The sequence below is a fragment of the Sorex fumeus genome, unplaced genomic scaffold, assembly GCF_029834395.1.
Source record: "Sorex fumeus unplaced genomic scaffold, SorFum_2.1 ptg000047l, whole genome shotgun sequence".
NCBI classification, from domain to species: Eukaryota; Metazoa; Chordata; class Mammalia; order Eulipotyphla; family Soricidae; genus Sorex; species Sorex fumeus.
The window spans coordinates 20,186,199-20,211,955 of record NW_026606104.1 but is presented as its reverse complement, the minus strand read 5'-3'; the positions used below and the strand labels follow the sequence as shown (position 1 = coordinate 20,211,955).

General features: G+C 35.2%; 1 protein-coding gene across 1 annotated transcript in view; it reads left to right on the top strand.

The window, feature by feature from the left end:
- Nucleotides 1-25,757, top strand: part of ADGRL2 (adhesion G protein-coupled receptor L2) — a 584,864-nt gene that overhangs the window by 421,552 nt on the left and 137,555 nt on the right. Inside the window, exon 4 of the mRNA XM_056123806.1 lies at nt 4,442-4,614. Within this exon, the coding sequence (XP_055979781.1) occupies nt 4,542-4,614 (73 nt within the window). The 5' untranslated portion in view covers nt 4,442-4,541. The remainder of the gene's footprint in view (nt 1-4,441; nt 4,615-25,757) is intronic.

The following is a 25,757-nucleotide window of genomic DNA, read 5'->3' as shown; positions in this document are numbered from 1 at the left end:
TGTTGGAGTGCATAAAACATTGAGAATTGTTGATATAAACAATGCTGAAGCATATTCCTGGAAGACATTATTCAGCTGTGGAAGGTTTAGTAGTAATGATGCATTAATTGACTTTTTACATGACAGTAAGAGGATACTCACATCTAAAAAAAATTCTTGACAGAAGTCTGGTAGACAGTGGCATGCGGTTTATAGAAATAAGATTAGAATGAAATTGCTTAAATCTTCTTATTTGAAGGATAAGGATGAAAAGTAGAAGGTTGTACATTAGAACTGATTTAGTGTTTTAAAAATCTTAGTCATTTATGTTATAAGCTTCTAGCATTCTTTACATCTGTTTTAAGATGTAAACAGTTAGCATGATGGTGGGTGGGTGGGTGTGTGGGGGAGTTGAGCCGAGTGCTGTGCCTTTGTAATGCTTTCTGTTTCTCCCCTAAGTCTTAGAAAAAGGGTTTTCTAAAATCTGAAGACAAACTGGTGATTAACAGGGGGAATCACTTAATGTTTTCGATTTGTTGAAAGGAAATTTAATAGCCTTTTTATGATTTTTTTGTTCCTGCTTTTGCATTTTGAGAAGCTTTTATTGAGTTTCATTTAGTAGCTTACAGAGTTTATAGGACAAATACCCTAGCTGCATCTATGCCTGTGAGTGTCCTTTGGCTCCAGTTTGATTTAGTTGCAACATTTTCTTGAGATTTATTTCACTTTATTTGATTATATATACATTTATTGCTTAGCAGATTGTAGTTTGCTATGTAGTTCCAATTTTCATCATTTTTTCTTTAATGGAAGATTGTTTTTAATTAGGATCACAGCAGTAAAATCTTTTGACTTAAGTTTTAAAAATTGCATTTGAACGTTGGGGTTTTAAAAATAATTTTATTTGATGTGATGTGGGATCTAGGTTGTAGTATGACAAGAGTACTTTTGATGTTCGTTATCTTATGTACATAGAGTTGAACCAGTGTTTTCCTTTGTTTCTTTCAAAGAAATTATAGCTTCTTGTTAGAAACATCGTCTTAAAAATTATGTTTCACATTCTCAAACCTTATAATTGTATATCATGTTCAAACCATAGCAGCACATTGAAATTTTATTATAGTTAAAAATCCATTCATGAAATAGTCTGTCCTGGCCAAAGACCACAAAAAAGGTCTTGGTTATGTGGTTTCCTTCTCCTTTTCCTCCTCACTAGCAGAGGTTTCCATTTTGGCAGCTGTTTCCTAGCAGGCAGTCATCAGTCCTTGATTTCTTCCTTCCCTTTCTTCCCACAAACAAGGACTCTTTCAAATAGGGTATGACTGAAGACAGACTGATCTTGGATTGCTGTATGAAAGTAGAAATGTGTTCAAGAGTTGTGCATGTGGGCAAGCAGCCTGTAGACACTGATTCATTGAAGTTGAGGTATCTTTTACAACCAAAACCTGCACTGTTAGATAGAATTCATTGCTTAAGTTCAAGACGGAGGCTGACTTAATTTTTCTTGCAGCAATTAATGTACCTCATCCACACAATGAAATTATTCTGATTGCTTGATTAGATCATTGAGCAGTCTGTAGGCTATACAAAATTGTTCATTGATTAGTCTTTTTGATGTGACAGGCCATGAAATTATCTGGCATCTCTTTATGCTTTTTTAATGAAAATAACTGGTAGTTTTAAGGCAGGTGCTTTGCTATAGCTTTGCAATTGTTAACTGTATTTTTTTTTGTCTTGTGAAGTTATTTGGAGTTTAGAATGAAAAATTAGGCGAGATAGTCAATCCATTCAACCAGGCTTGTGCTATGTGTCTTCATCAGATTATTATTACTATTAGCACAGTTGGGGATCAAACCACTGAGCCCACATCGCTGATCCTCAGAATATGCATTTCTTTCTACACTTTTTATACTGAGAAGAGGGAAATGTGGGGGTCAGAGGTATGATTCAGTGGCAGAGTACTGTATACCTTGCATATAAAAAAATGTTTCTGTCTTTTCATGCAGAGAAGCATTTGTCTCAACTGGGTAACACAAATTCTGATTCAACTCATTATAAATGGTAGTAGTGATTTCAAGTAGTGAAAATTTGGCCTAAATAGGGCATGGGGAAATATACAGAAAAGTAGATTTTTTTTTTTTTGCTTTTTGGGTCACACCCGGCAATACACAGGGGTTACTCCTGGCTCATGCACTCAGGAACCACTCCTGGTGGTGCTCAGGGGACCATATGGGATGCTGGGGATTAAACCCACGTCGGCCACGTGCAGGGCAAATGCCCTACCCACTGTGCTATCGCTCCAGCCCCAGGAAAATAGATTTTTATATGAAATGCAAGCTATGATAAAACATTATATTACCAAAATGTGTGTCTAATATTATCTGTGATTTTGTTATTTATATATTTAGTTAAACATTAGATAATAACTTCAGATTAATTTTTACCTTTTCCATGTGTTTGTTGATCAAACAGCATAGTGATTTTATAGCCTGTTGTTTTCCAAACCATAAAGAATCTGGCCGTTTTACTGAAGTTAAGTAAGTGCACGAAGCATGTAGCATCTGCAAACTAGCTCAGATAATGTGAAAGTACTTTACTATGAAAAATTATTTTCTAGATATTTCTTGTTTTGGTTATAGCATGTAAGTTATGTGAGAATATTTTACTTATAGGCTCAACATTTAAATATCAAGGGACATTCTCATTGCCTTATTTATTGCCCTTCATTTTGATACTCCTTACAGAAGATTAAGGGCTGCTTTTAATAGACTTGATAAAATTATTATTTAGGGAGCCACAGAGCTATAGTGCAGTAGTTAAGGTGCTTGCCTCGCATGAAACTGACGCAGGTGCAGCCCCCAACACCGCTAGTGGTTCCCTATGCCTCACCAGAGGACAGGGTGTAGCCCCCAAATCAAATTTTTATATACATACATAATAAATATTTAGAAGAAAATAATAGGAAATGAACATGAGGAAACTCTCAAGTTCCTTAAAAATAATTTCTTTACCTCAAGAAGTTTGTCCAGGAGATTAGATGTATTTTTAGACCAAGCTTCATTTTGGAAGCATGTTGAGGCTAGAAATTGCTCTGGTTCCACCTATCACCCATAGAAGTATAACATTTTATAACACCCAGCAAATGACCTAGTGTCATGTGATCCTAGTAACCAAGAAATAGTGATTAAGTCGTATTTCTCATCTCCCCCAGCACCCTTCAGTTGAAGAGTTGTATTCCTTTCATCGTCGTCGTTGTCCTTGTTGTTATTGTTGTTGTTGTGGTTTTGTTTATGGGCCACATCTACAGATGCTAAGGGCTTGCTCTTGATTCTAAGCTCAGAGGACTATTTGAATAGCCAGGGATGGAGCCCTTGTAGGTCACCTGGAAGGCAAGTGTCCTCCCCTCTGTACTATCTCTCTGGCCTCAGTACTGGATTCTTAAGGACTGATCAAAATACTTTGACTTTTGGTTTTGTATTCTTTATCGTCTCTCCTTCAGTTTCTTCAAAATAATGATGAAACCTTGGTGATGTATTGAGGGCCTTGGTGTTTCTGTTTGTACATCATGGTTTGACTGACTAAAGCTTGTGGGCTCGTCTTACGAAGTTAAACCTTGCTCGAAGGAAAAGGAATATATCTAAATTTAGACACTTCAAATGAAATACTTCAGATAATCACTCTATTAGACTAGAAACAATTAACAATTTGAGGACTGCAGAAGACCACTTAAAAGGCTGGAGCTTATACTTCGTATGCAGAAAGCCTGGGTTGGATTCTCCATGTATGGAATGACCCCCAAATGCAGTGCAAAGTAGTTCCTAAGCACAACCAGGTATTGGCCGGAAATAAAGAAAAAAAATCGCCAAACCAAAAAATTTGAATATGTAGTATTTAGGCATACAGTATTTTCAGAGGCTGTTATTATGCACAGCATATTCATATAATAAAAATCATATACCATGTATAGAAAAACATTTACTATTTCTCTAATTTATCTTGTAGGATACCAGAATAAAATAATATTGTTAATTATCACTAGTGACAGAGCTACATACATTTATACAGCTTTATAAGATAAGTCCTAAAATTAGTAATTTAATAAAAAGACTAAGAATGTATAGAGATATGGTAATAGAAACACAATGTGCTATTCTAAAAGGACCTTCTCAGCTTATCAAAGAAAAAGATGTAATTTGAAATTCATATAATGAAATGAATTTATATGTTATGGTTACCTTCATGATTTTTAGGCTTCAGTTGATTTTGAATATAAGCCTCAGGTGGAACCCAAAATATAAATGCAGCTACCTTATTGGATAGATCAAGATATATACTTCTTTGATTTTTAAATATTGGGAGGGTGGGGAAAGGGAAGGGGCAAGGGAGAGTTCTTAATATTATTTATATATTTTTGTGACGTAGCAAGACCATAGAGTAAATGATGGATTTGTTTGTTTTTCAGATATGAGGATCAATGATGCAGACTGCTGGGTTCGATGAAGCTGGGCATTTATAACTAGATTCATTAAGGAATACAAAGAAAATATTTAAAGGGATCAATAATGGTGTCTTCTGGTTGCAGAATGCGAAGTCTGTGGTTTTTCATTATAATCAGCTTTTTACCTAATGCAGAAGGTAAGATATATTCTAAATTTTATTTTTTAAGACTAGAGGAACTTAAACTGTGCAAACTTTTTTTAAAATAGAAGTGAATAGAAAGAGCGTTACTATTTTTAAAGTGTTACGGTTTCCTGGTTGTAGAATTCTTTTTTAAGAGGTTTAGTTTTTATTAAATAGCTATATGATGTAGGACAGTGCTAGAATTCTAAGCTTGTATTTTAAATGAAAGCTTAAGTTTAGTATAATTTTACATTGACTAAATTTATTCCAGTAAAATTGAGAATATGTTGTGGTGACTCTCATCTTTAGTTTTATTGACTTCCTAGATGTAGTTTTGTAGGAACTGGAGCCAGTATAGTGGATAGGGCACTTGTCAGCACTGCAGAGCTACTCCTGATTTCTGCTACAAGTGATCCCTGAGTACAGAGGCATGAGAAAGCCCTGAGCACTACCAGGTATAAGCAAAACTAAAACTAAAACTAAATCTAGCTTTGGTTACAGATTTCCTAGTTTTTATATATTATGGAAGTTTTCTCATGTGTGGAATTGCAATTACCATTTTTAATAATTATGTGGATTTCCTTGTATTACTGAAATACTAGCCTTAAATATTATTTCATGTGAAAAGAATCCCCTTCAGGTACTCTTTTCAGGTCAAGAATAAGTAAGGAGCTAAGGCATGTTAATTTTATACTAGTTAATAGTTGTAGTTATTGTTTGGCATGAACATTGTTGTTAAGCCTTGTACAATCCATGAGAACAAAAATGTGAGAAAAGCATAAAATACAAGAAAGAATTCTGATGAAACATTCTTGAAGAAAATGTTTGAAAATTAAAATATTGTCTTTGGGATAGAGATGTGCCTCGGCAGTAAGAATCTTTATAATAGGTAGAGAAAATAGAAGTTATAGGATTGATGGAAGCTTATTACTGATGTATCTTTGTAAGAAGGTACAATATGTTATTTTAATTTTGCCAAAGGAATTCTATTTGAACTGCTGGTTTTAAAATTGTGTTTCATCATTTTTTCCCTTGCCTTCCCAGACTCCTACATTAAATACCTGATAAAACTTAATAATTTAAAATAACCGATTAGAAATAAAGATTAAGTATTAAAGTAATATTCATTAACATACAAAATTACACTTGACAGTTGTATATAGGGTAGTGTTGTATTCTTAAGAGAACAGTGCTTTTTATATCAGAATGGAAAGGCCACATCGATCTTAACATTACAGTGTAATCTGTTTGAATGAACAGTACTAAAGTGATCAAAAACGAGCTGAGACTGCATTTAATTGTATAAATTCCTGTCTTGAATTGCTATTAAAATCTTGAGTACAGTCTCTCTCTCTATATATATATATTTTTTAATTTTTTGAAGTTGGTGGTGGGGGGAAGGGGCGGGCGGGGTCTGCCTGAATTCCTGCTATTATGTTTGAATGTTCTGATACATTTAGAAAAGATTCCAGGTGTGGACCAATGCCTCATTAGTCTACTTAATGAAAAAATTTCCAATCAAGTTAGATACCACTTTGCTGGCACAGTAGCTTAACTCAGCAGGGGGCTAGCAAACAGACTTTTTCATGAGATACTGCAGTTTTATTTCTAGTGTCACCTATCAGGTCAGGTTTCATATCTGCTGTGAAGGGAAATTTCATTTTTGGCACATCAGGCCAGGGGGTGTTGCTTTTGAAGCAGTTCCCTCCTATAGGTAAAAAGTACTGGGATGAACCCACACTGTTAACTGTGAGAGTATATACAATTAATGCACATTATTAGGACACTGATTCAGGCTCACATCATTTTGTATTAGAAAAGTTTAGCATGACACGATGGTACTTTATTGCCAGAAAGCAGATAATGCTCTGTGAACACCTGTAGAGAAAACCAATCAAAGTTAGGTATGTGAGCATAGGAAATAAAATACCAATTTAATCATTCAGTCATTATGTTTATAGGGCAGGGGGTTTCCATACATGATAGCTGCCTTTTCAAATTTTATGGAAATGAGCAGTTTTTGTGTATCGTTTTCTGAAGCCTTTTGGAAAAACTCAGATAAAGTTTTTATTTATTTATTTATTTATTTATTTATGTTGTAGGCATTTTTACCACTCCTTTGTCATTGATTGAATGGGAAAAATTGAGTCGGAGCCTGGGGTTACAAAATGCAAAAGGCAGAGTTCTGCTTTTGAGGAGCTTATGAACTTTGTCGAATATCTACTGGATATGAAATATTAGTACCAAACAAAGAAAATAGCAAAGAAAAGTGTGATGCTGTAGGCCTTATTGAGGTTTGAGGCAGGCAAAAAAGTGCTTGTCTTGGTGCTCGTGATTTTTATTCCTTTACAACCCCCTGGTTTCCCCATTTTTCTTACAGTAGAAATCAGAGATTGTCCTTTTTTTTTTCTCTTTTACTTTTTGGGTCACACCCGGCGATGCACAGGGGTTACTCCTGGCTCTGCACTCAGGAGTTACTCCTGGTGGTGCTCAGAGGACCATGTGGGGTGCTGGGAATCAAACCTTGGTCGGCCGCGTGCAAAGGCAAACGCCCTACCCGCTGTGCTATTCCTCTATTCCCAGAGATTATACTTTTAAGTATTATAAACTAATTAAGGTTAGAAAATCCGTCACTGTCATTGTCCTCCCGTTGTTCATTGATTTGCTTTAGCGGGCTCAGTAACATTGTGAGACTTGTTACTGTGTTTGGCATATCGAATATGTCTCGGGTAGCTTGCCAGACTTTGCCCATGAGGGCGAGATACTCTCGGTAGCTTGCTGGGCTCTCTTGAGAGGGGCGGATGAATCAAACGGGGGTTGGCCATTTTGGCTGTGTGCAAGGCAAAAGCCCTACCCGCTGTGCTATCGCTCCAGCCCTATAAAATCTATGTGTGTTATATTCAGAATGGATCATGACTTTTTTTTTTAAAAGAGCTTTTTCTCCTGTTTACAGTTGTTTTTCAGGCTTTCTAAAAGCCTGAAAATTCTTAAAATTTTTAAGGCTTATTATGATTTTTAAGGCTTACCATGAATTTAGATTTATTTCACATGGAGGTAAATTTCCACATTTGCATTTACTTATTTGTTTGATGTTCAGAAGAACATTATCCTCATGTCATGTCATGTTGTGTGCATCTTAAAAGATACGTAAATCATGAGACCAGATGATAGTATAAAGGTCACAAGCAAGATCTTGTTTTTGGAAACAGAGTCTCCTAAGCATTGCTGGGTGTGACCCAGGAGATGCCTTGAGCACCATGGGGTGGGCCCTCATTGTCCCCAACACCGAAAGACCAAGCAGCACGTGACATGCTTGGGTCTAAGTACAGAGATTACCGGTTGACTATCAGCATGAGTGGCTCCTGGAACCTATCCCCTCCACCTTCCAACAGAAAACGTAAATTGTTACATATTTTAAGTTTTACAATAGTAAAAAGCCAGTTATATAAAGGTCTAATTAGTGTTTAAAAATAAAGTCTTGGGTCAGAGAGACAAGAGTTAAGGCACTTGCATACAGTCATTCCAGATTCATTCCCCACAATAATCTCCAGCACTTCCTGTAGTGTCCTGAGCCCTGCTGGGAGTGATCCCTAAGCTTTGAGCCAGAAGTGAGCCCTGAGCATCACCAGGTGTGGCTCCCAAATAAAAATAAACCATTAAAAATGGAGTCTTACCATTAAATATTCAGTTTGCAAAATCAGAGCAGTATTGTGTTTCTTAAAGTCTTTCTTCCATGTGTACTTTGGAAAATTATTTTTGAATTTCTAGATAATAGGTAATTGTAAAAGATGCAAACTCTTCAGAATAAGTTTTTCTTAGAGTATATTTTATTCCTAGAGAACAAAAATTTCAAGTCCTGCAAAGTATTGTTTGTTGAGAAACCGGTGCTTTGATTCTTTTGACCAATTTTTATAAGCATAGTAACCCACTGTGGCATCATGTATCAGTAAGTAGAAAAGTAAATTGAATTTTTGTGTCCCAGAGAATTAAATTATGTTATATAATGGAGCTGTAGCAAGCATAAGTCAGGCATGTGGGGCTAGCTCAAGTGACAAGTTACAAATAATAGCAATTGTTCAGCAAAGTTGGTAATAAGGATTTCAGGTTGAATTCTATATCCAGAAAATATATAATTAGATTTCCCTAGTAAATTTCTCATTAATTAAATCATATTACACTGTTGCTTATCCTTTCCAAAGAAAAATATGCCACATATAAATGCCAGATTAGCCTTCATATTTTGTATAAATAAAAAAAATTGAGAACATAGTTGTGGAAATAGTATCTTTCTAGTTTTTAATGTAGTTTGGAATTCTCTGAGCACGTTTTAATGTGACTTGAGTTAGTGATAATTAGAAATATGTTTAACTCTAGGATCTTTTCACTAGTTGGTGGGCAGAAAAAAGAAGTAGATCTAGGGTTTAAAATCCTAGATCATAAATGTTCCCTTCATAACGATCTGTGTTTTTGATGGAAGAAATAGTAGCTTAGTTCCATCAGGTTCAATTTCAAAAGGATTACAATGACTCAGACCTATATTCTTTTTCATTTTATTTACACATATTAAGGAAAATATGTTCATTCAAAAATTTTGATCATTGAATTCCTGGTACAGGGCTTGGCTTACTGAGCTCTCATTCTATACTGATCACATAAAATAACATGAATATTTGAAGAAAGTTGTAGTTTTAGTAGGGAAAGGGCAAAGTTTGTGATAACTGTGAGACGTGCCATATGGCATTATATAAAGTGGCTTTCGGATGATAGGTGTATGAGAGGTGGCCTATGAGGATTGCGCTGAATCTCAAGTATGCGTTGAATGGACAGGTAAGATGAGCTTGACGTTGGAGAAAAGGAGATAAAGACAGCATGGGATGTAGGCAGAATGAAGTATAATAGCATTTCATTGTCTTAAGGAACTGCAGAATTGCCTGATGAGTCTGTTTTGGGGCCAAAATGTTTCTGTTTTTGACAGTTCCATGGCATGATTCTGATGTTGTTGAACATCGCCCCTCAGAACCACCGTGGTATTGAGCACTGTAGTGGGGCGAGGGGTTGAAAATGAGGTGTGGGATACATGGGTGTGAATATAATGTCAGTTTTAAAACTGCTTTTGAAAGAAAAGTCTTGATTTACTGTGATTCAGAAGTAGTAAGCAGTTTACTGTGCGCAGTTATCTAGAATTTTTCATAAGATTCTTTGTTCCTTAGTTCAGGCTCTGCGGGCATAATTTTAGGCTTTATAAAGGATTTTTTTTTTTGGACAGTATCCTGAGTAAGGAAAACAAAAAGGGAAAAATTGGCTCTAGAATGAAACAAAACAGATCATATTTTCTGTTATAGGAAAATGTTACATTTTTAGAGCTTCTAAACTCTTGATTTGATTTGTCACTTTTCTTTTTGATACCTTGTTCTTCTTGGATACATAACAAGGACATTGCATTGATAATGCTGAATTGACTTACAGAAACTTTATATTTCCTAGTCTAGCAAAATTGACTACTTTGTTCATTTCAGTATATTTGATTAGTTGAATGCTAGGAGGTAAATTTTCAGCAAGGTACATGGGGATTTGGCTGTATGACTCCTATTAAACTTAATGGGAGTCACAGCTCCCATTAAATTAATAGGAATTGAACAGCATATCTGTGTTTGCTGCATAGTAAATGTAATCTTATTTTTTTAATTTACAAATTATGTAAATTAACTTTCATTTGAAACAATGCATTTAAAACAGATTTTATATTTTTAGTGCTGATCAGTATGATTTTTTTGTTCTTTTATGAAACTAACTATATTGATCTTAGGACACTTTAAATATTCTTTGTTCTGTTAGGAGAGTAATGTAATTTGATTGCCGCAATTTTCTTCTGCATATGTAGTGATGTAGTTTAGTTTTAAAAGCATAAAAATGCCATTTACAAATCATATGATAGTGTTTCTTACCTTGAAAAAACTAAATGCCTTATGGATCAGAGAACAAGGTATTTATATTTTTTCTAAATATGTCTCAAAATTCAAAGAAAACTAAGCTAATAGGATTCTCTGGCTTTTTATTTTTTAAGCTTAATTGGAGATAACACTTTGACCATCATTATAGCCATATTCAGTAGCAAATTAGGCTTTATTTCATGTCTAAAGATGATGTCTTCTGGACTTCTTTTTCTTTTTTTCATCTTTCTACCCTATTTCGTCTTGCCTTCCTTTTTTCCAGTTCAGAAAAGACTCGTTTAGATTGTTTATCTTTTACCTCTGTTGCTTCCCTGATAATATCTGTTTTTGATAGAAAAGTTTTACAAGTCAGAGGCACTGTAGTCACCGAGACCTTAATAACATATTTTGTGACACTTTAGGGGAGGAGAGCAGGAGTGCTTAGCACTCATGGCGATTCTCAAGGGCCTCCTCATTCAGCAAGGCTATGGGTGCCATATGATGATGGGGATCGAAGATAAGATCTCACATATGCTAGGCATGTCTCTGCCATTTGAACCATATCCATGGCCCCTGTATTGAGTGATATTTTAGTTTTCACAAACTCCCAATTTTTTGACTGATAAGAATGTCAAGTATTTAAAAAAGTAAATCTGTTATGATGAAATTTATGAAATAATTTGCTAAATCTCAAGAAGTCATAAACTTGCCCATATAGAAGTTAGATTTTTAAAATATTAAGTATATATTCATATAGGGCATTTAGCACAACTGTTATTATTTTTGAAAAATATGTAGTATCCGGGTTGGAGCGATAGTACAGCGGGTAAGGCGTTTGCCTTGCATGCAGCCAACCTGGCTGACCCAGGTTTGATTCTTCTGCCCTTCTCGGAGAGCCCAGCAAGCTACCGAGAGTATCTCGCCCGCACGACAAAGCCTGGCAAGCTACCCGTGAAGTACTTGATATGACAAACACAGTAACAAGTGTCACAATGGAGACGTTACTGGGCCCGCTCGAGCAAATCGAAGAACAACAGGAGGACAGTGACAGTGATGTAGTATCCTAAAAATCATTTAATTAGAAGCTCAAGAAGCAGCGCTGAAGAAACATGGTCCAGAGGTTGAGGCGCTTAGCAACCAGCCACATGGTAGTTCATCCCACAGTGCTTCACATTAACTCTTGAGCACAAAGCAAGGAGTAAACCCTGAGCATATCTGGGGGTGCCATCCCCCTAAAAATAAGCATTTTAAAGCACCTTTATTTTGCACAGCAGTAATCATGTTACTCTACTAGTAATTTTTAATTTGGATGAATATCTTGCTTCATTTTTTTGAAATTCAAACTTTTCACTTTTTAATATATTGTACACTTCAGTTATAAGATGATAAGTATAACTGAGCACATCAAAGTATTAATATAGAACTTATATGTGTCAGAGAACCATTTTGTCTGCTGTATTACTAAGGGAGTGTCTTTCTGAAGCATATGCTTGGTACCCTGTGGTACTCTTTATTTTCTCTTCACCTCCTGCATGACAGAGAATGGCATATGACAGCCGTGCAGTCTACATGCATTAGACATCAATGAGGATTAGTGAATATCTCATGACATCTTTCAACCCTATTCTTGAACTCCTTTTGTCAACTTGACAGAAGTGATTCCAGGAGAATACCTAGCCCAGCCTTGGGATTTTTTGGATAAAATGTAAGACTAAGAAGGAAATTCTGTATCAGAGCTTTAGGAAGCAAAAACATTTATAATCCTGCCTTATCACCATGGGTCTACTCCTCTGAGTTTGACTTTTGTTTCTGAGTTTGAATTTTATTCTTGCGTGAAGAGCTTATTTTTCTTAAAAGTTCTTTGCATTCATTCAGATGGGAAAGATAAATGTAGGAAAGTTAAGTTAAAATTTTAAAATAGTTTAGAATTCTTGGTTCTTAAGAGAACTGCATCGTATCTCTTTGGATTCCTTCCCTCCCACCCCACAAAAAGCCATATTGCCTTAATTATGGTTGAAGTAAGATATGCGTGAGTCAAAGTTAGGATCTTCATCTCCACATACTTTCGTATTGTCTCCTTATTTTATATTATTATAATTTGTTATTATATATTTAGATAATGCATTTCATCAGCTATAGTGTGATTTGTTATGTGTATGTCAGAAATGATTTAACTCTTCTTTCCTACTCAGTTAGCCATGTGGTCCTAATTTCTTTCAAGCATAAGTAAATATATAAATCTTTTTCTTCATAGCTGGTTATTTCCTCAGACTAAAATTCTAGAATTTTTATTATTGTATCAGGCATGTGGACATTTTTCAAACTCATTTTTCTAAAGGACTATACCAGTGTTCAATTTGATTATCGGCGTATATAAATATCAGTTTAGATATTCAAATGGTATTGCTTTTAAATTTCAGTAAAGATTGGCAATTTGATATATGAAAAAAGGATATCAGAATAGAAATTAAAATTGTAATTTGGGTTCTAATTACGAGGGAAAATATTTTAATGGATTTACTTACTGGCCAGTTTTAATGTTGGAATAAATTTTTTATTCAGTAATTCTGTCATAGCCTTTCTTGTTTTGTAAATTCCTTTATTTGTTTTTTGTCATTTTTAATGAGAAACATTTCCAGCTTGCCTTTAATTTGATTTAATTTGACTCACACAGCTCATATATATATTTTTTTTATTTAGTTAGTTTGGGTCACACCTGGGTTAATACTGACAGCAGTCACAAATTATGCCTGACAGTGCTTGGGAGACCAAATGGGTGCTGGGAATCAAACCTGGGTTGAGTGCATGTTAAGCTCTATATCTCCAGCTCTGATTAAAAAAAAAATTAAACAAAGCTTTTAATTAGACAAAGCTAGCTATAGTCACAGATTTAAAAGTGACCAGTAGTTTCTTCTTTTGCTTTATTTAACCCCATTTTCTTCTTTCTTGTTGCTATACAGCTATTTTCTTTTGTGTGCTATTTCATTATTTTTATGGCTAAATTTTATTCCGGAGATTAAATATTTAATCACCTGTATTACTCTCAAGCCTTTAAATGTTTTTATTTAAATTTTTAATCTAATAGTAATTAACTTTGTCATAAAATGGCAGTAACAATCTCATTTAATTTAGGAGTAAGCACATTAGGAGCTGAAGACATTGTACAGGTTTTAAGATACTTGTCTTGAACATAGACAACATCAGTTAGATCCCAAGCATTACATATGATTCTCCAAGCGTTGCAAGGAGTGATTCTTGCACATAGAGTCAGTAGTTAACCCTGAGGATTGCCAGAAGTGGTCCCCAAACAAAATAATAACAACAATAATAATTAAATCAAGTTATGTAAGCGAATGAATCACTTAGTATGAAGCAATTTAAGCAAAGAATGTATGAACCTTGGATATTTAGAAATTAAAAATGGATAATGAATAGTAAAGAAAAATATGTAATTGGATTGATACATATATTAGAATGTGGATGATAAGCCGTATTCTGATTCTGATAATATCTAAATGTTCCTTTCTACTAAACTGATTAATTTTGTTTCTAGTCTACTTACATGAAATTTATCCATTTGTTTTGGTTTTTGGGCCACACTCAGTGGTACTCAGGGCATACTCCTGGTCCTGTGCGCAGGGATCACTCCTGGTTTGGGTCATATAGAATGGCAGAAATTGAACCTGGGTCTGCACATGCCAGGCAAAAGTCTTTACCTGCTGTACTATCATCACCCTGGCCCTAATAAAATTTATTTTTAAGATATGATACTTTCGGGGGCCGGAGCGTTAGTACAGGGGGTAGGGTGTTTGCCTTGTATGCGGCAGACCTGGCATCCTATATGGACCCCCAAGCACCTATAGGAGTAATTCCTGAGTGCAAAGCCAGGAATAACCCCTGAGCATCGTTGGGTGTGACCCAAAAAAGCAAAAAATGTGTATATCTATATATACATATATATATATATATATATATAGTCCTTTCGGTTTTCAAAATAGGTAATGGTGATTACATATCCTATAGTGAAGCTTAGAGTTTTGCATTTTATAAAATATGGAGTGTAAAGAAATTTCCTGGAAAATAGAGAATTTTTGATAAAGTAAATTGTTTTGCACAGGGCTAATATAAAGATAAAAGTTATCATTTATTTAGCTGGTTATTTTGAGTGTCCTTAATATTCCTTATTATCTCTCTCTGTTTTGAAGTTGGACACTTAAAATTTTTTAAATCTAAAGTGGATATTTGTTATTTTTTTCTGTCCCCTTTGTTTCCCTTTTGTTTCTGTTGTTGAGGGGACTGTGTACCCCTATTTTTATCCAATCGATATGTTTATTAATGAATAATTCTTTTCCTTTCTGATTCATTTTATGTTTGTAGAGCCCGGCAAGCTACCGAGAGTATTCGATATGCCAAACACAGTAACAACAAAGTCTCCAATGGAGACGTTACTGGGCCCGCTCGAGCAAATCGATGATCAACGGGAGGGCCTTTACCTTTACCTTTACCTTAGTATTTGAATTAAAATTAGGGGACATATATGGCTGATACCATATCTATGTTTTGATTAGAGATAATTTAAAACTCAGGGACTTCATAATTTGTCAAACTTACTAAGAAGGGTGGACAGAATTGCTAACTCCTGATACTGGAAGTCTCCGTTACATTTAAAGGACATATATGACAGCATGCAATGGTGAGATATGGTTACAGGTGGTTCAAATGCTGGTAAACTGGGACTGGAGAGCTTAGTATAGGAGTTAAGGTCCCCATTCAATTCCCAGCACTATGTGGTCCCCAAGCATACCAGGGTGGCTGTAGGCCCCTGAGAACCACTGAGTGTGGCTTTGGAGTCCCTGGGCTCTATCAGATCGTCTTTTGTAATCCTCAGATCCACATGGATTGAGCAGTTCTGCGTTTGTGATCCTAGGATTGACTCGCTTACAGTCGCCCCTGAAACCTCTGAGCAGCACTTGGGAGTCACTTTTTTAACCCACCCTAAAGAAATAAAACAAAGTAATGGCAGGGAGATCAGTTTAATACTACTTTAAGGAAAGTTCTTATCATAAATTTCAAATTTAGTTATTTCAGTAAGTTGGTTGAGTATTTGGTTCTAGGCATAATAAAAGGACATGGGATCCAGTGTAAGAGCAGAGAGGCTTCTCTAAGGAAAGGTAATGTTTGTTGTGATACAGGGAGAAGGCAACTTAAGAGATGTGTGCAGGGAAAGAAACCTAAGGGCGGTCATGCTTGATGTTTTTAATCTCATCTAGAACAGTACTCTTTAAGATTGAATGTACATATCGATCACTTGGGAATCTAGTTAAAATCTAGATTGGGGTTCAGTAATGTAGGATGAGTCTCCAGAGCCTACGTTTCTAATAAGCCCCAGATGATGCTGGGATTGCTGTTCTCTGAGAGGGCATCCCTGCGAGGACATCCCTATTAAGTGGTTTTGGTTAATTAAAATGTTTATTCTAGAAAATCAGATTTTTGTTATGGCCATGATTTCTACCGTATAAATCTAGGTGGTTTGTTTCTACTCTTTTTTTTTTTTTGCTTTTTGGGTCACACCCAGTGATGCTCAGGGGTTACTCCTGGCTCTGCACTTAGGAATTACTCCTGGCGGTGTTTGGGGGACCATATGGGATGCTGAGGATTGAATGCGGGTCCACTGCATGCAAGACAAACGCCCTACACACTGTACTATCGCTCTGGCCCTGTTTCTACTCCTAAATAAATAAAGTAACACCACTTTTGAAATAAAAAAGTAACATCACTTTTAGTATTTATGTAAAAAACACAAAGCAACTCTGAAACTGTACTGAACATTTTTTATTTGTTATACTTCTAATCCTATTATATATGTTTTTGGTTGACCTCTTTATCTGGTGATTTGTTTTGAAAAATCCCTGAGTAATAATGCAGCCTGACCCGATGTCCTGTATCCCTCTATCCTCCATTATTGTGCCCTACTTTCATTCTGTTTCATGGGAAGAGGATTTTAATGACATTCCAGTACAATTTTTATTGCTAAAAATAACATTATAAAGAAAAGTATATGTTTGACATTACCCATTTAGAAAAAGTTATATTTTACTAATTTTTAAACTCAAATATATTTTGAATGCGAAGACTTTTTGTCATTCTCACTTTGTATTAATGGTACTACTTATATTAGTACCATGAAAGAGCATGATGGGAATGCTTTAATGTAAGACTGGTTATCACAAAGAGCTTAAAGATACTGTGTCTACTGAAGGCTGTCTAATGTTATTTTTACTGTGGCATCACAACATAGACAAAGATGCTCTTCATTTTTGAATTGTTATAGCCACAATATCATTTTCTTTCTGCCTGAGATAAAATTAGTATGCTGATATTTTATTTCAGTTTAATAATAATTTAAATCATGATTACATAACAAGATTTAGATAAACAACTTGAAGATTAGACATTTTGATCTGCAGATAAAGTACCCTTTTTCAAGTCCTACTTACTTTCAGTCTTTTTCTTTCTGAAGAATTCAGTAGTTAGTCTCACCTTACTGCTATATTTCTCTGCTTCATAAATTTGTCACTAGAATAGTTAAAATACACATTAAAATATTTAATATACATTGCTTAGCATTTGGCAATGATGGTGGTTTAAAAGTATCACTTATTTCAGTTTTTTAAAAAGTCATTACCATTTCAAATTAGAAACTATATTGGGGCTGGATTTATTTTGAAATGTATAACGTATATACTGTAGGAGAAAACAAACTTGCCAGATAATTAAATTTCATTTAATCTTTAGAAGTTATCTGACCACTGGCTTGTATTATCTGGCACAATTTATATTTGAAAGTTTGCACTGTTGTTTAGAAAGAACCTATTTCTTGAACACTGAAAAAGTAGAGTATTGTTATAGTATTTTTGACTTCTAATTACCAGTCTACACCGAAACCTCCGGAACCTTTAAGTAAATGGGTTTTGAACATTATCTTCTCTCTTCTGTTTGCCTACCACAGGAAGCTCAGTAATCCTTTACTTTGTTTTAGAGTTTAGGCAAATAGAGACTATCCATCCCTATTAGCTTTCAGAAGCTCTTACTTGTTGCAATAATGGTACTCACCAGAGAGTTTGAGATCCTGCCTTATTTACCAGAAAGCTTGCCTTGGAGAGCTGTCATTCCATCCTTTCAAGGGCATTAAAGTTGTTAATTGACTGATCTTAAAGATTGAGTGTAAAACCTATAGTGACAAAATACTGGATGTAGGTGTGACTCCAGATATAAAGGATGATGGGTCTCTCTTTTTTTCATCCTATCTATTCCTGTTGGTACTTCAGATAACCAAATACAGACTAGAAGAGCAAAGTACATTTAAAAGCATTCAGAAATGTTAAGCAACAATAAAACTCCGTAACCATTTAAATGACAGCAGCTGACTATTTGAATTAACTTTGTGTTTGGCTTAATTTGGGACCCTAATTATTCCTAACTTACGTGAGTAGATTTCAATTATAGTATCCTGCAGGGATTTGTAGCTAAGGCAACTAAAAGAATCATTTTACATAAAGTACTTTTGTTCAACTGATTAGGCAAGTTAAAATGTAATGATGTAAAATTGAAACCTTTCTGACAAGGTCCAAACAAATGTTTCTAGTAATTTTGATAAAAATAAAATTGAACTAAGTTCAATTTAAATTACAATTTTGGCTTTCTTGGAAGATTGACTTTAGTGTAATACCGATAAGTACATATTATATCTTCAGATTGTATATTTTAATAAAGTTGGGAAAATACTAAAGATAAAGACAAAGTTGTCATTGTGAAAACCTTTCTAAGTATGTTTATTTACATTTTAGTCCCTGATATAGAGCGTGTTAGCTTCAAATACATAGAATCCAGATAACTTGAGTGACTAGCATCCCTTGTCTTTAATATTTTGGTATACATTTCTGTTGATATAAATTTGGGGCTCTTTTTGAAGATCTGAAGTCCAAATTAACATTGTGCTTTGATGGTGGACAGCCTGATATTTAATTGCCTTTCCTAAGTATTTTTTTTATACTATACAGTATCATGATAATTTTAAACACCCTTACTAGACTGAAACTTGCCTTGTGACTTTTTTTGCATACCTAGTTTCTTAACTGTGCTGGAACAAAGTAGGGGGGAAAAGTATATGTCAGCATCAGTAGAAAATTTTGCAGTTGTTAAAATCTTATAACTTTAATATTAGTCTGGTCTACTGAATGAAGCTAAAAGCCAGCAACTCTCTATGATCTTTGACAAATTATGTGCATTGCAGAAATTGGAATGAATATTAAGTACAGTATAGAGAAGTACTATATTAATTTGGAGATAGAAATGTTGACTTAGAATGGAGTTAAAAATACTATATTTGTTCTGTGCTTTTAAAGCTTTCATGTGTCAAATGTTTTGTAGTGAAAATGTTTTGCTCCGAAAAGTTAAATTTTGTTGAGAAGCTTCATATTGATACGAGATTTCAGAGATGCTATTTACTTTTTTGAACCTCATATCTGATATTATTCCTACCTCATGCATTATAATAATAGTGGGTAACTCAGAACCATTTTAATGCTTTTTTTCCTGAATGGTTTATTTTTAATCAATTCAACCAGTTCTGCTCTCTCTCTTTTTCTTTCTTTTTTTTTTGGGGGGGGGGGTACCTGGCTGTGTTCAGGACATATTTCTGTTATTCCTGGCTCTGCACTCAGGGATCAATTACTTCTGGTGGTGCTTGGGGACAGTATATGGTGCTGGGAATTGAACGTGGGTTGACTTATGTGCAAAGCAAGAAACTTACCTGCTGTAAGTTCCTTATCTCCATCCACTCTCTGTTCTTAAAATGAAAATTTGACATCACTGAAAAAATTGAAAATATGTTGGCTATTCCTAAGAGGAGAGTGAGTTCCAAAAATGGTTGAGTTTTCTTTATATTATTAAAATACATGAGTAAAATTAGATAACTACCTGAAAGGACATGGAGGTTATTTTTTTGTGGGAGAATGTATTTATGAACATAATCTGGTATATGTGGATAATCACTGTCACTGTCCTCCCGTTGTTCACCAATTTGCTCGAGTGGGCCCAGTAACGTCTCCATCGTGAGACTTGTTACTATGTTTGGCATATTGAATACGTCACGGGTAGCTTGCCAGGCTTTGCTGTGTGGGCAAGATACTCTCGGTAGCTTGCCGGGCTCTCCAAGAGGGGCGGAGGAATCGAACCGTGCTTGGCCCGGCCGGCTGCGCGCAAGGCAAACGCCCTACCACTGTGCTATTGTATAAAAATAATTTACAAGAATACTTAAGGAATGAGGCCATGCATAATATATAAACTTTGTTTGTAATGTATAATATTATAAAACTTTATAATATTGACTTAATTGCCTTTTGTCTTAGTCCTTTAAATAGTATGTGAAACTGTTTGGAAGCTAAAAATTATAAATTTTGGTTAAAATTTTATTCCTCTTAGTACTTACAAGGAATATATGATTTGTCATGTTTTGTCTGTGTCCGTTCCTTTTTTTCATGGTTGGCCTTGCTCTCTGTCAGCATAGAGAAAAATCAGTAAATTCTATGGTAGAAATACATATACTTTTTTTGGGGGACGCTGACAGGTACTGCACTATATAAATTAAGATAAATTAACACTCCATGTTTTTTAATAACTTTTACTTATTTTTCTTAACTGTGCTTATGAAAGTTTATTGGTATTTTGAGGATCTGATGCTTCCGCTAAACCCTATGAATACCCTTTTTTGCTGTTGTTGTGGGGCAGTTGAATAAAGTAACCAACTGTCAGTCCATTGGAGGAGTAAAGGCATATGCAGCTGGTCCAGAAGAGAGAGGGTCTAGTTGGTGCATAAAAAATTCATGTCAGCATTTCGACACTGCATTCTTTGGGGGTATCTGTTATCACTGAATAGGAAACTGTTTCAAATTGACAGGCAGACAGAATGTTGTGCTGAATGTGTAAATTGGAATTATCACATCTAGCAGTTCCCTTCACCAGGTGCCGGCTTGGAGCTCAGTTCTGTGTTAATGTCGAGAGAGTGCCAGGAATAGTTTTATTTGCTAATTATCCCTCATCTCTTCCAATGTCTAGTTTTTTTAGTAAACAGCTTGCCCAGGTGTTTTTAGGAATGCCTAGCAGGACAATGCAAGACTGCAGGTGCTTGTATGGCAAGAAGATGCCATACACAACGTTGAAAACATCTATATCCATCTGTGTGAGAAAAAAATATTGCTTTCAAGGGTTTTACTCCCTAATGTACTGAAAACAATACTTGTCAGTATTTTGTTGGCCCTGAGACACTGGTGAGGGAGGAAATGTGGGGGTTGATGTTTTTAAGAAAGCTAGAACATTTATCATTAGACTTTCTGTTTGAATCTCTTTCACATCTTAGGATACACAACCTCTGTGGATAAGACTATAAAAAAAGGAGAAACCAAATCAAGTGTTAATAAAATAATATTAAATTAAAAAAATTTCTCTAGGCTCTCTGTTTTGCCAGCAATAGAAGAACATGGTAGAATTGTTAAATTTTTGTGTCATTTTTCCCCCAAGAAACTCCTGTACAGTAGAGAATTATGATGTTTTAAAACAAAATTTAAAATTTTTATGCTTTACGCATTTATATCACAAGATGTTGCTAAATACTCTCCAAATTATTTTGTGCTCGAAGCACTTATAAGTGTTATTTTTCTTGAAATTTAATAACTTAAATCAGAATATTATCTGTTAATTAACAGAATATAATCTGTTAATCATGTTTTCTTGACTGTCATAAATATTTTTCTAAAAGAGTTTATGATCTATTTCTTGCCTATTCTGTGGGCATTGATTATTCCGAATAAGTTTTCCATTATAAATTGCTTTTTATTTTCTATTTTCTAATCATTGTTCCATTGTGGTAAGATAGTGAAGTGCTAAGTGCTCAAAATCTGTAGGTATGTGCAAAGTTTCTTCTCATTTGTCTGGGACTGTGAACATCATCATGACTTTTCAACAGGCAGTCAAATTTCAGTGACGCTGTTGAATGTTTCACAGAATTCCTCTTGTCAGCTTTGATTTAGGATTAGACATTACTATCTTTTGTATTGACTTGGTCTCAGTTTCCATTCACTGACACATCCTGCAGTGAAATTTCATTTATGCTAGTTTCCCATGGCAGCAAGAAAGGGTTTATATTTAAAAGCAGCGTGTTGTGATATAAAGGTTTGAATTCTGACTCTGACTTAGTAGCTGTGTGAATTTGTGGATTATTTCATTTAAGTCTGCATGTTCTTTATTATAATGGGGAAATTATTATTCAAGTTGATATTGACAAATGAGATGGTTTTCAATTTAATAATTTTTAATCACTAATTAAAATGCATAAAATGCTGTGTTTACCTTATCTTTTAACTTTTGAATTTTATGGTACATTATGTTACTTATACAATATTAGAGCTTCATCGGTAGCACACCAGGCTGAAAACAGGGATAGCCAAGAAAAGCTTTCAGAAATTCCTGAAGGAGTTAGAATTGGCCAGCTGGAGAAGAGCAAGGCATTTCAGGATAAAGGCTGGAATAAGCACAAACATTGCTACTCAAAAATATGGTGAATTACTAATCATTCAACTTGCTTGTAAGGTGGACATGAAGAGCAGTAACATGGTATGGTTTGTGTAAAAGAATTAGGATTCTAGAATGTGGTAGCAAATAATCATTCAATAATGTTTAAAGGTGATTTTTATTTTATAAGTGTTTCTCTGTGTTGAATGTTTATTGAAAGCAGAAAGAATGTTGAACAGGTTCCTGTGAGGCCAGTCAATTAATATGAAAAAAAAAATGAAGCAGGCAGAGAATAAAGAAATGAAACAAATGGAAAAAATACATGGTTGCCTAAAGTAGACAGATGCTTCTCAGCTTCAGGTGATTATTTTGTACTTGTGAGTATGTTGGCAGTTGATTAGATTCTTTTTCCCCAGGAAAAGTCAGAAATTGATTTTTAACGTTTCTCTATATTTTGAAATCTTCACAAATAATTTAGAACACAATTCAGGCATTGAGGATGTAAATAAAATATTCCCCTGTGCTGGATTTATCTGGTAGTCTGCCTGTTTGTATCTTTTTCTTACGCATAAGACTTGTAATTGGGATGGTAAAGGAGAAGATGAGAAAATTTTTGCATTGAGATTTGATAAATCGGGAAGTATTGGTGGAATTTCAGAGGTAGAATTGATGGGATTTTGTTAATTACTGATGGATAGAATCAATGGAGGTTTATTGATTTTAAGGATAACAGAGAATGTGAATGTTTGGAAAGAAATAAACTGAATTCTCCCTGGGGAAGGCATACTGTCTGACTTGCCCTGGCTGAGTTTGGAAGGTGGAAGGATAGTTGGTAAAAAGCACAGGTGCAAGATTTGGAGTACAAGTTTCTGAAAGTGTTACTCTTTAGCTGGCTTTGGTTTTCTTTTTTTTTTTCTACCTGCTTTTCTGTCAAATAATTTTGCTTTCTCTTTTTGTTATCTTGCCCACTATACTATAGGGTGTTTCCTCTCACAGTTTCATCTCAAGATGACTCTTTAACCCTTGTTTACCCTTTTCTTGTTTTACCCTGTCAAATTTAGCATTTACTCCAAGGAATTACCCCATTTCCTAGTGATGTATCTCTACAGTGACAAAACATGTGTCTAATCACATTAAAAAATAAGACTTAATAAGATGTCTGCACCAGAGACAAAAGGCTATGTTGAATGCCTGCATTTTCTCCTTTCTTAATAAACTATCTGGTGTCAAACAGAGTGAGAATAGTGCCTATAGCTTTCCCAATCTAGATTTCTGAGAGAATCTCAGAAGCTGCACTTTGTACTTTCAATTTTTTTTCCTATGAGGCTACTTTCTACATTGTTCTTGAGATCATAGGCAGATTTCACTCGAAGAACCGTTTATTGCAATCAGCTGTATCAGGTTGTTGGTAGGCGCTCATAGATTGGCTTTGTCTGCTTGGCAGTACCTGTAAGCATAGGATTTTTAGTTAAACGAAATTAGTGCAAGCAGAGATGACAATTTGTATTTAGATATGGGTAGTGATGAATATGGGAAGTTCACCAAGATTAAAAAATAGAAATGTATGTTGAAGACTTCTAGCATTAAAAAAAAAAAAGAGCTGGATCTAGAGAAATAGTACAGGGATGTAGGCTCTTGTTTGAATATGGCTGACTCCAGTTTAATCTCCAGCACCAGCAGGAATGATACCTGATAATATCTGAGCACAGAGCTGGGAGTCAGTCTTGAGCACCACTGGGTATGGGGGAAAGGAAGCACTGTAGCACTGTAGCATCGTCCTCTCGACATTCATGGACTTTGCTCGAGCGGGCCCAGTATCGTTTCCATTGTGAGACTTGTTGTTACTGTGTTTGGCATATTGAGTACGTCACTGGTAGCTTGCCAGGATTTGCCGTGCGGGCGAGATACTCTTAGTAGCTTGCCGGACTCTCCAAGAGGAATGGAGGAATAGAACCTGGGTTGGCCTTGTTGGGCGTGTGCAAGGCAAATGCCCTACTCGATGTACGATTATCACTCCAGCCCTGGGGAGGTGGAGGGGAAGGAAAAATAAAAGAGACATTGATTTAATGGATCATCTTGATGATATTACTACCATTAAAAATAAATAGTACTCGCGCCGGAGCCATAGTACAGCAGGTAGTACGTTTGCCCTGCATGCGGCTGACCCGGGTTCGATCCCTGGAATTCCATATGATCCCTCTAGCACTGACAGGAGTAATTTCTGAGTTTAGAGCCAGGAGTAACCCCTGAGCATCGCTGGGTGTGACCCAAAAACCAAAAAAAAAAAAAAAAAAAAACTACTGTAAGCTGAGATTTTGCCAAATTTGTTACGAGACATGTACAGTTTTAAATATTCTTAGGGTTTTAATATTCTACAAGTTATAATCAGCATATAATAACACAAGCCTTATAGTGATAAACACAAATAAAAGGAAAAGCATTTACAATGTACTGCATCTAAAAATGTAGTTTTAAATTTTTCTCTCTAATTTGTGCTTTTAATTTAAATTTAAAACTGATTGCCCTTGGAGTCATACTAGATGTCAAGTATTGTATTCTGTGCTTTCTAATCTCTAACCTGGATACTGTTCCCAAGAATTGTATAGAGTTGCATAGCTTTTTGTCAGCTTTGAACCCAAAGAAACATAAGCATATGTAGGTGATTTAGGTGGCATTAAATAAATAATGAATGCATAACTGAAATGTATTCATCCCATGACTCTGACACAACATCTCAGTTCTCCTTACTTTGTATAATAATGAAAATTCATTTTCATTTTTAGTTTTGGAATGTTGTATGTGGTTATGTTTTCTGTAATGCCGACAGTTTAACCAAACCAGAATTTAAGTAATGCATAGGTATAAGGAAGAAGTGCCACTTTAAAGGTTCACAAATAACTATACATACACTATTCACACTCCAGCTTGTTCTGTTTGACACCAGACAGCCTATTGAGAAAGTGGAAGATGCAAGCACTCAGCATATGCTTTTTGTCTCTAGTGCGAGACATCTTACTCTGCTTTATTTTTTAACTGCATTGAATACATATTTGGCACTGTGTGGACACATCAGTTGGGAAGAGCCTCTGTCAGCCTACGTTGAATTCCTTAAAGATACAATTGAAAGATGTATTGTGATTTGAATATATACTATTTTCTATTTATATATAGATACATATTTTATATATATGTATATATTGGGGTGGATGGGGTGGGGAGGAAGTTTGAACCACACCCAGCAGTGCTCAGGGCTTACTCTTGGCTCTCTATCCAGGGATCACTCCTGGCAGGCTTGCAGGACCATGTGGGATGCCAGGGATCAAACCTGGTTGACTGCATGCAAGGCAAGCGCGCTGCCCATTGTACTATCACTCTTGTCGAACTATTTTCTATTTCAAATTCACGGGTTCTTAATATATGCCATTCAAACAAGCTCCTGCATAAATGAATACAAATAAACATTTTTTGACTTTTTAGAGAAAACACCATTTATGTAACCGTCTGTAGACCTTTTTGAGGAGTTTGTCTGGCATAAAGTTGTTTTCTTTCCTTAAATTAGTACATCTTTTTATTGTTATTTTTAAATTTTTGCTTTGATTTTGGTACCAGGGACTGAACTCAGGGCCCCATACATGAGATGCAAGTGTTCTTACAACTGAA